Source organism: Lissotriton vulgaris, chromosome 3_1, assembly GCF_964263255.1.
Source record: "Lissotriton vulgaris chromosome 3_1, aLisVul1.2, whole genome shotgun sequence".
Lineage (NCBI taxonomy): Eukaryota > Metazoa > Chordata > Amphibia > Caudata > Salamandridae > Lissotriton > Lissotriton vulgaris.
In genome coordinates, this window is record NC_141689.1 from 835,655,155 (window position 1) to 835,668,711 (window position 13,557).

At 47.2% G+C, this 13,557-nt stretch overlaps 1 protein-coding gene across 1 annotated transcript in view; it reads left to right on the forward strand.

Moving 5' to 3' along the window:
- LOC147727102 (solute carrier family 71 member 2-like) overlaps positions 1-13,557 on the forward strand; it is a 347,082-nt gene that overhangs the window by 201,299 nt on the left and 132,226 nt on the right. Inside the window, exon 6 of the mRNA XM_086961153.1 lies at positions 408-626. Within this exon, the coding sequence (XP_086817279.1) occupies positions 408-626 (219 nt within the window). The remainder of the gene's footprint in view (positions 1-407; positions 627-13,557) is intronic.

The window sequence follows — 13,557 nt, forward strand, 5'->3', positions numbered from 1 at the left end:
GTCAGCACTCACCTAGGTGTTGTGCGAATAATGCTGCAATCTGAAAATAAATCTTGAAATTTTGGGAAGCAAATCCTTTGTTGAGTGCTGACTTGCTCTATCAGTGGATAGATTTGTGGAATATATATATATATATATATATATATATATATATATATATATATATATATATATATATATATATATAGTTATATATATATATATATATATATATATATAGTTATATATATATATATATATATTTTTTTTTTAAAATTTTCCTTTTTATGCAGAAAGTCAATTGAGTCTAGCATTATATTTTTACATTTATTTTTTTAGATTTACTTTTCTTTATGTATTACAATTGAAGTCTTGGGAAAAATAAATCATTTTAGTTGTACTTTTTATCACTTATTTTTTTCTCAAAGGTGTCTGCAACGTTTGCAGCTAGTTTGGTAACTAGTCCTGCAATAGGAGCTTATCTTTCTGAAAGCTATGGTAACAGCATGGTGGTACTTGTGGCAACCGTTGTAGCTCTGTTGGACATCTGCTTCATATTGCTTGCAGTTCCAGAATCTCTCCCTGAAAAGATACGGCCTGCTTCTTGGGGTGCACCTATTTCGTGGGAGCAAGCAGACCCCTTTGCGGTAAGGAACATTTAGAATCCTATTCATTCCTATTTGTCTGAAATATATTTGTTGAATTGCATATCATAAGATTCAGTGCTTACACCATTAATGACCATACGTGCATTGGCTCTCCTGTGCCATTTAAACGTTTACATAAAGAGTTCCTTTTACTCCCTCCTACCGCCCCATACTTCAATTCCACTCTAGATGTATATCCTTATTACAACGCCTGGCCTTCAGACTGGACCTTAGAAACAATGAAAATAAAACAAGTAAAATAAAATACGTTTTTTCTTCGTTCTATTACTTTTGGGGAATTGTCTTTTAATCAAATGAGGAGAGTTCTAAAAACAGCTGGTGCTGCTTAGATTGTATTACTCTGTTAACTTGTGTTGCTACAGTGAGCTTAGTTCTGAGTTGGAGAGGTCAGTCCTGGTGCAACTATTTCACTAGAGTTCTCTCCCTCCCATCCCCCAGCCAGAGTTTAGAAAGGCCTTTTTTGTACACTTTTTGACTTAAGAGGGGCATTTATTCAACCTGCTTTTTATTTTACTTTCAACCCACACCTCCTGCTCTTTCCTCACTTTCACTAATACATGTTTTTTTCCGCAAGCCTTTCATTGAGGTTTGAGAAAACATTTTCATTTGTACTCCTCCCAATGTGTTGGCAAAATGTCAGGTATGGTTTTATTTTCATATTCTCAATATACAGCACATCCTTATTGTGTCAAATAAGTGTGTATGTCAGGGCAGATTGATTATCAGATGCCATTATACTGATGTACACTTAAAGTAGTAGTAGTCTCACCAATCTCTTAACAAAAATCAAGAATTGAGGGAATACAGGATCGTGGTATCAGGTAGGCTACCTCCCCCTTCCTTCAGTGTCCCATCATACCCTAGAGATGACAGTTAAGTTTGTTCCTTTTGCCGGCTTCTGGCAAGAGGGTCATGGAGCAGTGAGTTCTGCTTTTTTAGAAAAAAAAATGTCAAAAGTTCTTATTGAAACACTAGTTTAGAACTCCTTATTCTGTGTCCTTTAGGAGTAGGAACCATTTTCACTGGTGTTCCGACTGGAATCTTTCATTTTCCAGCCAGAATGCCCTCACAGTTTGTGATATGCTCTGCCTGTGGCAAGAAATAACCCAGTGAGACCCCCATGACCTTAAAATTGTATATCTATTAGAGGATCATCACCCTGAAGACAGAGGCCTTTTTTCGACTATGTCCAGGAGGACTCTGAAGGACAGGTGAAAGATTAATCTGCATGGCCTGCAGGAGAGACTCAAGGAAGCAGCTTCCTGACATTACAAGGGTCATGTAGTAGCTTGTCCATCTACCTCAGCACCCTCCTCATTTCTAAGGGACTACCCAAGTGGTAGATCTAAGACTCATAGTAAAAAGGGAATGAAGGTAATTTTTCCATTTGACATTGAAACTGGGTACTGTGGCAAGATGCTTGCCGTTGTACATTCTGTATTTAATCCATCATTCTTTTACCTGGCAGTTCTGATTTGCATATGGCTGAGTTCAAACTGGATTGGCATGGGGCCCCGCCCACCATCAGGTTCAGAACATATGCAGGGCTCTCCCTTTCCTTACGGGAACCCTGCCCGCAATCAGGCATACTCTGCCTGACTTCCAGTTTCCACGTAGCGAAGTCTCCGTTGGCTTGGGTTCCCAGCCGCCGGCACCCAGGATCAAAGATTGTCCACTTCGCTCGGGGGAAGGCGCACTGTCATGCTCTTCCTCAGGGACCGCAGGGCAGAAAGGAAAAGTAAGCAGCACTCCACCGAATTCCTCTCTGCTTGCAGGCGAGAGAGGCTGCACTTCACCCGCGCTTCTGAAATACAAGCCCGTGCCAGGAGCTGAAACACACTGGGCAGAAATTCCACAGGGTTCCAAGCCCCGGTCCAGGGCATGAGAAGAAAATTAAGCACTCCACCTGTCTCCCACTTCAAGTCACAACCAGGGAACAGGCAGCATTTTTCTCCAGGAACCTACCAAGGGTAGAGCTGGCACAGGTATGCCAGCACACTGGGTCTCCTCAGCAAACAGCAGTCCCTTCAGCTGCCAAGCAGGGCAGAAGGTCAGTCCCTCAGCATCAGTTCCTCCTGGCACACTGCTGTCCACACAGTGTGCTCCCCCAAGTTCCAGAAGTTCCACTGACATGGGGTCACAGCCCCAATATTTATATGTCATGATGTCTTTGTTCTGCCCTGGCAAAGGGCCTTGGAACTAGTCCAAACCATTTCGGGGGGCACTTATCAAGTGCACAGCAGTCCCCAATGTTCGTGTAGGCTCTGGCCCCAGACTCACCACAGGAGGGCTGAGCCAGCATTGTGGAAGGCAGGCACAGCCCTATTCAGGTTCAGGTGCTACTCCTCCCACTACTCCAAATGCAGATCGGCCTATTTAGCCTAGCTCTGACTCACCCTGCCCTTCTGGTGCCACTGCATCTCCCCAGCCCCTGTCATCCAGAGCCAGACATGCAATACACAACAGGCAGGCACAAAGACACATAGCACACAGAAATACCCGCTTCTAAACGTGGCATTTCTAAAATAGTGATAATAAATCTGCAAACACCAGTACGCAGCATTTATCACCACTATTCCAAACATACCAAATATTATTACGCTACTCCTCTCATGCCAGGAATTACCACTGAAACACATATCAGGAAACCCCAATGCATCCCCATGAGAGGGCAGCCTCACAGTAGTGAGAAACCAAATAGGCTGTTAGTCACCACCTGGGCGTACTGTTGATATATATATCGCCAGCGCACATGGCCAGAGCAGAGGGTTTGTAGCGTCCAGCTTAATAACACAATAGAACGTTACTGTGATCACCCATGTTGTAAGATGGCAAGATCCTGTTCCATTATATCTATAGGAGAAGATACAAGGTTGCCTTCTGAGTAGATTCTGGATGGTAATGTGGTCATGCCATTGTCAACCACAGCCAAAGCCTTTTCTAAGTTAACTCTGCCAATTTCACACCATCTCTCCGCAGCTTCCTGTTTAAACATTTTCCAAATTTCATTATATGTGGCCTATAAGAAGCGTTTCTGACGCGCTTTCGGGGACTTAGTAAAAAATTCCTGACATCCATGTAATCTCTCAGTAGGAACAAGCGTTGTTTCACCTGGGACAGTGTCAAGTTTCTTAGCCCATCTAGGCATAACTTCCCAACACTGTATGATGTTACCACCACCAGATGTTCTCGTTGTACATAGCCTAAGTCAGGCCTATGGATACTAAACCCCTCGGTTGTACCCTTGTATTTTGACAGACACCTGTTTGTGTCGATAGACCAAACTAACAATCTGTTCCAATTGGGGTCTGTTGAATTGTATGAGATGCCCTGCATCATGTCATCTAGTGTACCCTCCCCATTTTCTGTGTAATTTTGCCAATCCTTGAAGTGTGAACGCAAAAGAATGTGAGGTGTGTTCAAGTACTTAATCTTGGCTAACCCAAGAGAGGAAGTCTGTTGCACAGTTTTGTTCAGGAAAATCATTTCATGTTGTATGAGGCATGCTCTAAATAGTGCTGTGGCTCCCTGAACCTGCCATTCTTTAGTCCTCCAGACTGTTTTAATGTTTATAGCGTCTTTCCATATGTCGAGAGACCCTGTCAGTCAGTTGGGCAATAAAGGACGCAGAATATATCTATTTTTTGTTAGTGAGCATACTTTTCTTTGCAGATGAAGGTGCAAGCCTATAATATGTGCGTGGATCTGATGTATTAAATCTAGAAAAATAAGCAAACGTTTGTGAACTACCTTTCGGTGGTGTTGGGCAATGTTCTCATTGGTGGTATGTGAAAACATTACGTGGTGCACTCATTTTGTGCAAAGAATTATGACCATAGTGTTGATAACCGTACATTTCGTTGAAATCGGAAGAGTCAGCAAACATTTCATTTGTTGAAAATGCGGCAGCCGCTTCGCGCTGCAAGGAGGCTGCTAAGTTGGTGCAAAGGACTCAAAGTCCCAGGGGGTCGCTGTTGGAAATTGGACACACCTGAGGCTGCACACTCTTTATCACAGGTCGAAGCTCCCGCTTTGCGGAACGCGCGACGGGCGAAGCCCGGGCCAAGGGCAGGCCCGTTTGAGCCCGTTCGAGTCTGCGAGAGGCTGGGCTGGGCCCTCTCCCTAAGTTCTTCAACCGGATCACCACTGTGGACTGCCAGTAAGTGATTATTGGTTATACTTCTTGATCGCTCTTGTAACTAGTACACTATCGCGCTGGGTAATGGCAACACGCGAGGGACAGACAAAGAAAAACCCTGGACTGGGCTATGTGGCAGGAACATTAGACCAGTTCATTACAAGGGCATCATTCGTGTTAGTCCACGAGATAGCGATCACTGAGCGTAGACTCTCCTTGGATCCTACATTATCAAAGAGGTCGTCATTGGGGGGATATCCAATGCTTGCTCACCGCTGAATGTTCCATCCTCCCCCCCCCCCCCCCCCCCCCTTTTTCCAGCTTCGCAGCTGTTGACTTCAAGTCCAAACCGAAATGATACCTTGTATAATATTACTGAGCGAGAGGTTCTAAATCCCTCATTGGACCTTGGTGAGTTACTGGTAAATGTACCTAAAAACACTGTTTTATGCACTGTTCTGGTCCACAACCAACCTGTTAATTCCAAGTAGGATGCACAGGGGGTAACCTCCAAAAGGAAGAGAGGAGGAGCCCAACAAAAGGGGAAGAACGTTAAGAATTCTAGGGCATCTAAGAGGAGTAAACCAGATGAAAGCCTAGATGTGGTCGCTGAATTGGAGGCTTCATCTCCAGCACCCCCAGTGGTAAATGTTGAGAACATAGAAGAGAGGACCACGGTGCTCTTGAACATAGATGAGCAATATTGGTAAAAAATAGGTGCTCCAATAGATGCATCCTTAAAACCACTTGTAACGAGACTGTCGATAATTGAGAACAGGCTCTCGCAGCTCGAATCCGCAATTAGTACTTTCGATAATACAGTTAAGAGCAATTTAGTGGTTGATGTACAGGGCACCAATCTTTTGAGGGAGGGAGGAGGTAGGGCGGGGTCGGGTCACTCAGGCATCAACTCACTAGGAACTGCAGGTGTGTGCCTTCAACAAGTCCTGAATAATGCTAAGAGGCCAGAAACAACTGATAAAGGAAAATTGATGGCTGTAGAGCCAAGGGGTGGGGGATTGAGGAAAGCCCACGATGTTGAAAATGTTCCCCATCATCTACATCTTCCCCCTGAGTGTACCCCCTATGTTACCGTTCTGGCTGGCGTCCCAGAACTAAGGCAAGGGTGCTCCGAAACTCATGACCTGTTAAAAAATAAAGCCATACACTGGTTAAATACAAACAGACCACAGTCTAGAATCTTATTTGTAAGAAGGGTGACCTGGGTAGGAACCAAGCAGAAAAACATCCAAGGAGATTGTATTATCAATTTCAACGATCCAAGGGCTGCTTCGCATGTCTATGGGGGTGTATCTGTAAATTCACAAACTCGCATACAGTCAAGGGACTTGGGTTACTTTTATACATCATCAGCAACTCAGCTGAACTATAGGAACCTAGAGTTTGGGGGTAAAAGATTGGCACATTTGGATGGGAGGTATATTGGGCCAACTATGGAAAATGACGCTCGATCACCAGCTATCCCCCTTTATAATAGATTTAGTGCATTAGACTCAGTGGACTGACTGATTACGGCCGGCACTGACCAATCGTCAATTATGGAAAAACAGGAAACTATCAATGCACAACCATGTCGAAATAAAGATGAGTCATCTAGACTGATGTCATTAATGGGTGGTGACAAAATAATACCATCAAAACTGGGTCGAAATGGGGGCGGTTTATGTGAAATGATGTTTCTGCAGACAATAAGTTCAAACAATGAATTAGCTTTCCCCCAGGGTGTTGAAACCCCACTGAATACCCTTGAAAATAATAATCGAGGGAATTACCTCTGAACTGTGTACTACAAAGAATATTTAGAGAAACACAGTACGCACTGTTGTTGGTAATCTGTTAAGCGAGGGAACGGGGGGGCCACCTGCACAACTAACCACTGGTGGCTCAAGAATATTATCTTGGAATATCGCGGGGCTTGTCTCTAAACTTGACCAAGCAGATTGGGGGGAATCTATCAACTCCCAGGAAGTATGTGTGTTCCAGGAAACCTGGGCGGTAGGTCCACAGTTTAGGGCAGGCTATGTGGCCTACTGTGAGGGGGCTGTCAAGGGTCCCCTCGGGTGACCGTCCGGGGGCCTTTATATATGGGTGGCCTCACACATGGGATGTAACATTAAACAAGTTGAGACCTACTCCCCAGATATAGTCTGCATCCTTCTCTCCAATAAGAATGACCCGAAATTTGCTATTGTCAATGTCTATTCTCGCCCGGTCCAGTATGGTGGGACATCCCCAACGATTGATAGCTTGTTAAACCTCTTACAAAGGTTGGTGGGAAACCCAAATCTCATAATATGTGGTGATTTTAACTGTCATTTTGAACCATTAAGTGGTGTTATACACCCAATCACTGCTGAAGAAGATTCTACTTGGTCACCTCCCCCCCACTCCCCCCCAAATATGTATCCAACTAAACGATGGACTCCGTTAGTCCTCCAGTTAATCTCTCTGACTTTGAGTTTTTCATTGAGGGCCTGTAATGGCCGTTTCCTTGGTGACAATCCTGGGCGTCCGACCTTTAAGCGGCCAGGCCAGACCACGGTCATTGACTATATCTTAATTAGTGTAGAATTATGGCATAAGGTGGTTGACTTTGCTGTAGAAGAAAGATGCGAGAGCGACAACAATCCTATAGTCATGGTCTGGGACTACCAGTGGAGTGCTTCTAGAGGACCTAGCGACGAAGCACCACATAAGAGATTGTAGAGGAGAGAGGCGGATTAGATGGACCAAGTTAAAACCATCTGATGAATCCCTTCCTAAACTATATGCCAGTGTTATCCCCGTACTGGAGAGAACAAGTGAAATAGTTTCCAAAACAAATTATCCTGGGTTTGATAGCCAGCTAGGTGTACTCCACCAAGAACTCACTGAGGCTTTGGCTAGCTTCTTTTTTAAAAGCAGCACTAATAATAACCACAATTCGGGCGGCCCAAGGAAATCATGGTACACGAAACCTTGCAGGGTAGCGAAACAAACCCTTTTAACCGAACTGAAAGGGGCCGACACTTCCCGTGTCAAGGAGGCTAGGACGGCCTATACGGGTATTATTTTAAATGCAAAAATTGAATGGGAAATGGAAAAATGGCAAGAGATCAGGCTGGCCCTTGACTTAAAAGAAAGTAAAACTTTTGGGAATTTGGTCCATTTTGGGACAGCGGAAGGTGGAACCACGCTTGATCCCAACATTGATGAAGGTGCCTGGTTTTCATATTTTAAGGATCTGTACTCTCCCTTTGACCCTCCATCTTGTTGTGTGTTCCCTGGCCCGCCCCTCCTCCCTGCCACCGCCTCCCAGCTGCTGCCCCTCCCACCCACGAACAGAGTGCTCCCTACCTCCTCTGACGCGCTGTGATCACCTGGACCTCATCCAGCACGGTCGCTCCCCCCACGCTCCCTGATCCCGGCTCCTGTTGTAGATCTGGCCTGCTGGGGCACCGCATCGAGGCTGCAGAGTTGTAACTGCTTTTATTTATTTATTTCATTACCCCCGCGCTGTGATTTATTTATTTCATTACCCTCGCGCTGTGATTTATTTATTTCATTACCCTCGCGCTGTGATTTATTTATTTCATTACCCTCGCGCTGTGATTTATTTATTTCATTACCCTCGCGCTGTGATTTATTTATTTAATTTTCCTAGCGCTGTGTTTTATGTATTAAATTTGCATCACGCTGGGAACTGGTCTGTGCCCCCGGTGCCGTGGTGCATCTGCTGCCCCTGCCTTACTCTCCCTTTGACCCTCCATCTTGTTGTGTGTTCCCTGGCCCGCCCCTCCTCCCTGCCACCGCCTCCCAGCTGCTGCCCCTCCCACGCTCCGCCCCCTCCTCTCTCCATTTATGGCCAGTGCCCCCACGCGCAGCGTCCACGCGCTACGGCCACGCAGAAGGTGCGCCAAAGGTAAGCCCGTCTACGCCCGTCCGCGCCTGGCCCGCGCCCAGCGCCAGACCCCCTGGCCCTCGCATTTCCCAGCCCTCCCGCATTACCTACGATGCCACCACCCTCCTAGCCCTTAACCCCGGCCGTCCCCCGAACTGCGTCCAAGCCGCTCCTGGACACACCCATGGACCTTTCTCATGCTACTCCTGCAAATTCCTCTGCAACGTCACCCTCTCCGCTACGATCACACCTCAGATTCCCGACACCAACCACCTACAATGCATCTTGCTCAACACCCGATCGGTCCATAGGCACGCCATTGACCTATGGAATCTACTAGACACCATCTCTCCGGACGTCGCCTTCCTTACTGAAACATGGATGAACGCCTCCTCCGCCCCAGACATCACCATTGCCATCCCAGAAGATTATAAGATCATACGCAAGGACCGTACCGGCCACACAGGAGGAGGAATCGCTATCGTCCATAAGAAATCCATCCATATCTCAACCAGCTCTGACGTCAACCTCGCCAACTCTGAACACCTTCACTTCCAGATCCACATCGACCCCAAGACCACACTCAGAGGCACCCTCCTTTACAGGCCTCCAGGACCCAGCGCACAATTTAGTGAGGACATCACGGACTTCATCACTCCACACGCGCTCCCCTCCAAAGATTACATCCTTCTAGGAGACCTCAACTTTCACCTTGAAAAGAACAACGACCGCAACTCCACCACCCTGCTGGACAACCTCGCCAACCTCGGACTTAAACAACTGGTCACTTCCCCCACCCACATCGCAGGTCACACCCTCGACCCTATCTTCACCTCCAGCAATCATGTCTCCTTCAGCCACACCACGAAGCTCCTTTGGACTGACCACAGCTGCGTTCACTTCACCTACAACAAGCCCAAACCCAACAACCACCCCCAACCAACTCTGCAAAGAAACTGGAACAAAATCGCCATCGACCAGATCTCCTCATCGCTTCTTCTTAACCCCCCAGCCCATTCATCAAACCCCGACCAAGCCGCCACCAACCTCACCCTCTGGCTATCCAACAGCGCCGACATCCTAGCACCACTGAAAAAACGACAAAGCAAACTCGGCAGCAAGAAGGCCTCATGGTTCAACGATGATCTTAAGAAATCCAAGAAACTCTGCCGCTCCGCTCCCTTGAGAAGGCTTGGAAAAAAGACCCAACAACCAGCACCAAGGACGCCTTCAAAAACGCCACCCGCATACACCATCAACTGATCCGAAAGGCCAAGAAAACCGCCTTCAAGGAATGACTAGATAACAACGCCCACAACAGCAAGGAACTTTTCAACATCGTCAAGGAATTTACCAATCCCTCGGCCAACTCTAACGACATCACCCCCTCTCAAGCCCTCTGCGACTCCCTAGCCTCATTCTTCCACAACAAAATTGCAGACATCCACAACAGCTTCGACAACCAACCCGGAGACCAACTCACCCAACCATCTGCTGGACCTTCACCCCCCTCAAACATCCTTAATGACTGGAACACAATCTCCACTGAGGATACCATCCGCCTGATGAACTCCATCCACTCAGGTTCCCCCACAGACCCATGCCCTCACCACATCTTCAACAAAGCAGACTCCATCATAGCACCGCACCTCCGAGACGTCATCAACTGCTCCTTCAAATCCGCCACCTTCCCGGAAAGCTGGAAACACGCTGAACTCTGCGCCCTCCTGAAGAAACCCACAGCTGACCCCACCGAACTCAAAAACTACCGCCCTATCTCGCTCCTTCCATTCCCGGCCAAAGTCATTGAGAAAGCTGTCAACAACCAGCTCGCCGCCTTCCTCGAAGCCAACAAATCCCTCGACTCCTCACAGTCCGGCTTCCGAGCAAAACACAGCACTGAGACCGCCCTCATCGCAGCAACAGACGACATTCGAACCCTACTGGACAATGGAGACACAGTCGCCCTCGTCCTCCTCGACCTCTCCGCAGCCTTTGACACAGTCTGCCATAGCACCCTTCTACAGCGACTCAGAAACATCGGAATCCAAGGAAAAGCACTGGAATGGATCACCTCGTTCCTCACCGGAAGAACCCAGAAAGTCCTCCTCCCTCCATTCAAGTCAGAGGCCACTGAAGTCATCTGCGGCGTACCACAAGGATCTTCACTCAGCCCCACCCTTTTCAACGTATACATGAGCCCACTCGCGGCCATCGCCCGCCAACACAACCTAAACATCATCTCCTACGCGGATGACACTCAACTGATCCTATCACTCACCAATGACCCTAGCACCGCCAAAACCAACCTACATGAAGGAATGAAAGAAGTAGCCGAATGGATGAAACACAGCCGTCTGAAACTGAACTCTGATAAAACAGAGGTCCTCATCTTAGGTTCCTCCCCCTCCGCATGGGACGACTCTTGGTGGCCAGAAGCCCTTGGAAATGCACCCATCCCGACAGACCACGCACGGAACCTGGGCGTCATCTTGGATTCCTCACTTTCAATGAACAGACAAGTCAACGCAGTCTCCTCATCCTGCTTCAACATTCTTCGCATGCTCAAAAAAACATTTCGTTGGATCCCCACCGAAACTAGGAAAACGGTCACCCACGCACTGGTCACGAGCCGCCTGGACTACGGAAACACCCTATACGCCGGGACTACCGCTAAACTCCAGAAAAAACTCCAACGAATCCAAAACGCCTCTGCCAGGCTCATATTAGACATCCCGCGTAAAGAACATATCTCTGGTCACCTGAAAAACCTCCACTGGCTTCCCGTCAATAAGAGGATCACTTTCCGGCTCCTAACCCACGCACACAAAGCACTCTACGAAATCGGACCAGAATGCCTCAACACACGACTGTCCTTCTACACCCCCTCCCGCCAGCTTCGATCTTCCAACCAAGCCCTTGCCACTGTACCTCGCATCAACAAGACCACCATGGGAAGTAGATCCTTCTCCTACCTGGCAGCTAAAACCTGGAACTCTCTTCCCACTCACCTTCGCCTTACCCAGAACCACCTAACATTCAGAAAGCAACTCAAAACTTGGATATTTGACAAGTAACTCCCCACCCCTTCTCAAGCGCCTTGAGACCCTCCGGGTATGTAGTGCGCTATATAAATCCTTTGACTTGACTTGACTTGACTTGCTCTTGTCCTGACCCAAATTTTAGTTGCACTTCATTCTGTAATTTTAACCTTCTAAGTTTAACGGATGCACCCCCATTTGTTATGGGAGAATTGACATCTGCATTGGCCAAACTTCAGCCTAATAAGGCTCCGGGATTGGATAAAATCCCGGGCGACTTATTTAAAAGCAAACAGCTAATCTGGGGCCCATATCTCTTAGCCTTATTTAATACAATTCAATACGGCCTCCCCACTCCTCCAACCTGGGCAGGTGCTGAGATTGTTCCCATTTATAAGAAAGGTTCTCCCCTGGAACCGTCAAATTATAGGCCCATTAGCCTTATTGATGTCCCGCCAGAAACTATATGGAAGATTGCTGTTAGGGAGACTGCAGGAATGGATGGAACACATGACATATTTACCCCACTACAAGCTGGTTTCAGGACCAAGATGTCCACGGTTGATCAGCTGTTTAGATTACAGCTGATCCACTGGAAGCATGTGATAGTTGAACAGGGGAGTTTATATCTAACTTAAAGTCAGCGTTTGACATGGTTGATCGAGACCAGTTATGGAATATCTTATCAACCATGGGGGTTCCATCCTACCTTTGTTCACAACTTCAACGGCTTCATGAGGCCACACATGCCCGGGTAAGGTTTGGAAAAGATGCGCAACTGACGGCCCCCTTCCCTGTTGACAAGGGGGTACGGCAGGGCTGTGTGCTCACGCCGACCCTCTTTTCACTTTTCTTTAATGGATTAGTGGAAGACCTGTATCTTGCGAAAGATCTGGATTCCCCAAAAATAGGAATACGTAAATTCCCCGCACTTATGTTTGCGGATGATACCCTGCTCCTCTCAAAAACACCAATGGGGATTTATTTATTTATTTATTTATTTGAAGGTCTTATATAGCGCAAACAATATCCTTGTGGATATCAGAGCGCTTTACAATCAGTTAAGCTAGGTATACAAACGTGTAAATGTAGGCACATCAAGAATACAAAGCACATAGTACAAAAGTGAGGCATAAGGGTACAACATGAGAATGTTGAATTAGGTAGTGGTCAGCGTGGCATACCTAAAAAGTCTGGAGTCCCTTTGTCCAAGTGGGAGTCAAAGGAAAGGGGGTGCTTGGTCAAAGAGATACCTTGGACTATGGGTAGGTGAGTTTTGCCATGAGGAACTCTTTCACTTCTTTTTTGAATGAAATAATAGAGGCGTTTAGTCTGGTTTCTGGGGGCAGTGAGTTCCAAATCCTGGGGGCCATCCCAGTGAAGGTTTGTTTATATGTTTTCTCTTCTGGGGACCCTGTGGAGCGTGCCGTGGCACATCGCCATCAGCCAGCTCCCAATGACCCTGCCTGTTTGACCCTCCATCCTGGTGCTGGAGGTCTTGTGCTTCAGGCAGCTCTCTCTACTGCTTCGGTTCCAATTCATCCTCTCCCACTCTGAAGTCTCTGTGGTTGGAGTCATGTGGCCGCGATGTGTTCGCATCCACAAGCTCTGCACTCAGGTTCCTCAACACTGTGTGTGTGTTTGCTCAAGCTACTTTCGCCCTATGGGACGCTGTAAAGCTGCTCCTCCCCTCCTTGGCGGAGAAATCTTGTCCCGATCTGTCCCGCATAATCCGTGATGGCCATGATATGGCACAGAGTTCGATTAGGGCTGCCATGGACACCACTGACTCTGTGGTTAGTGCTATGGCCCGATCGGTGGTCATTCCTC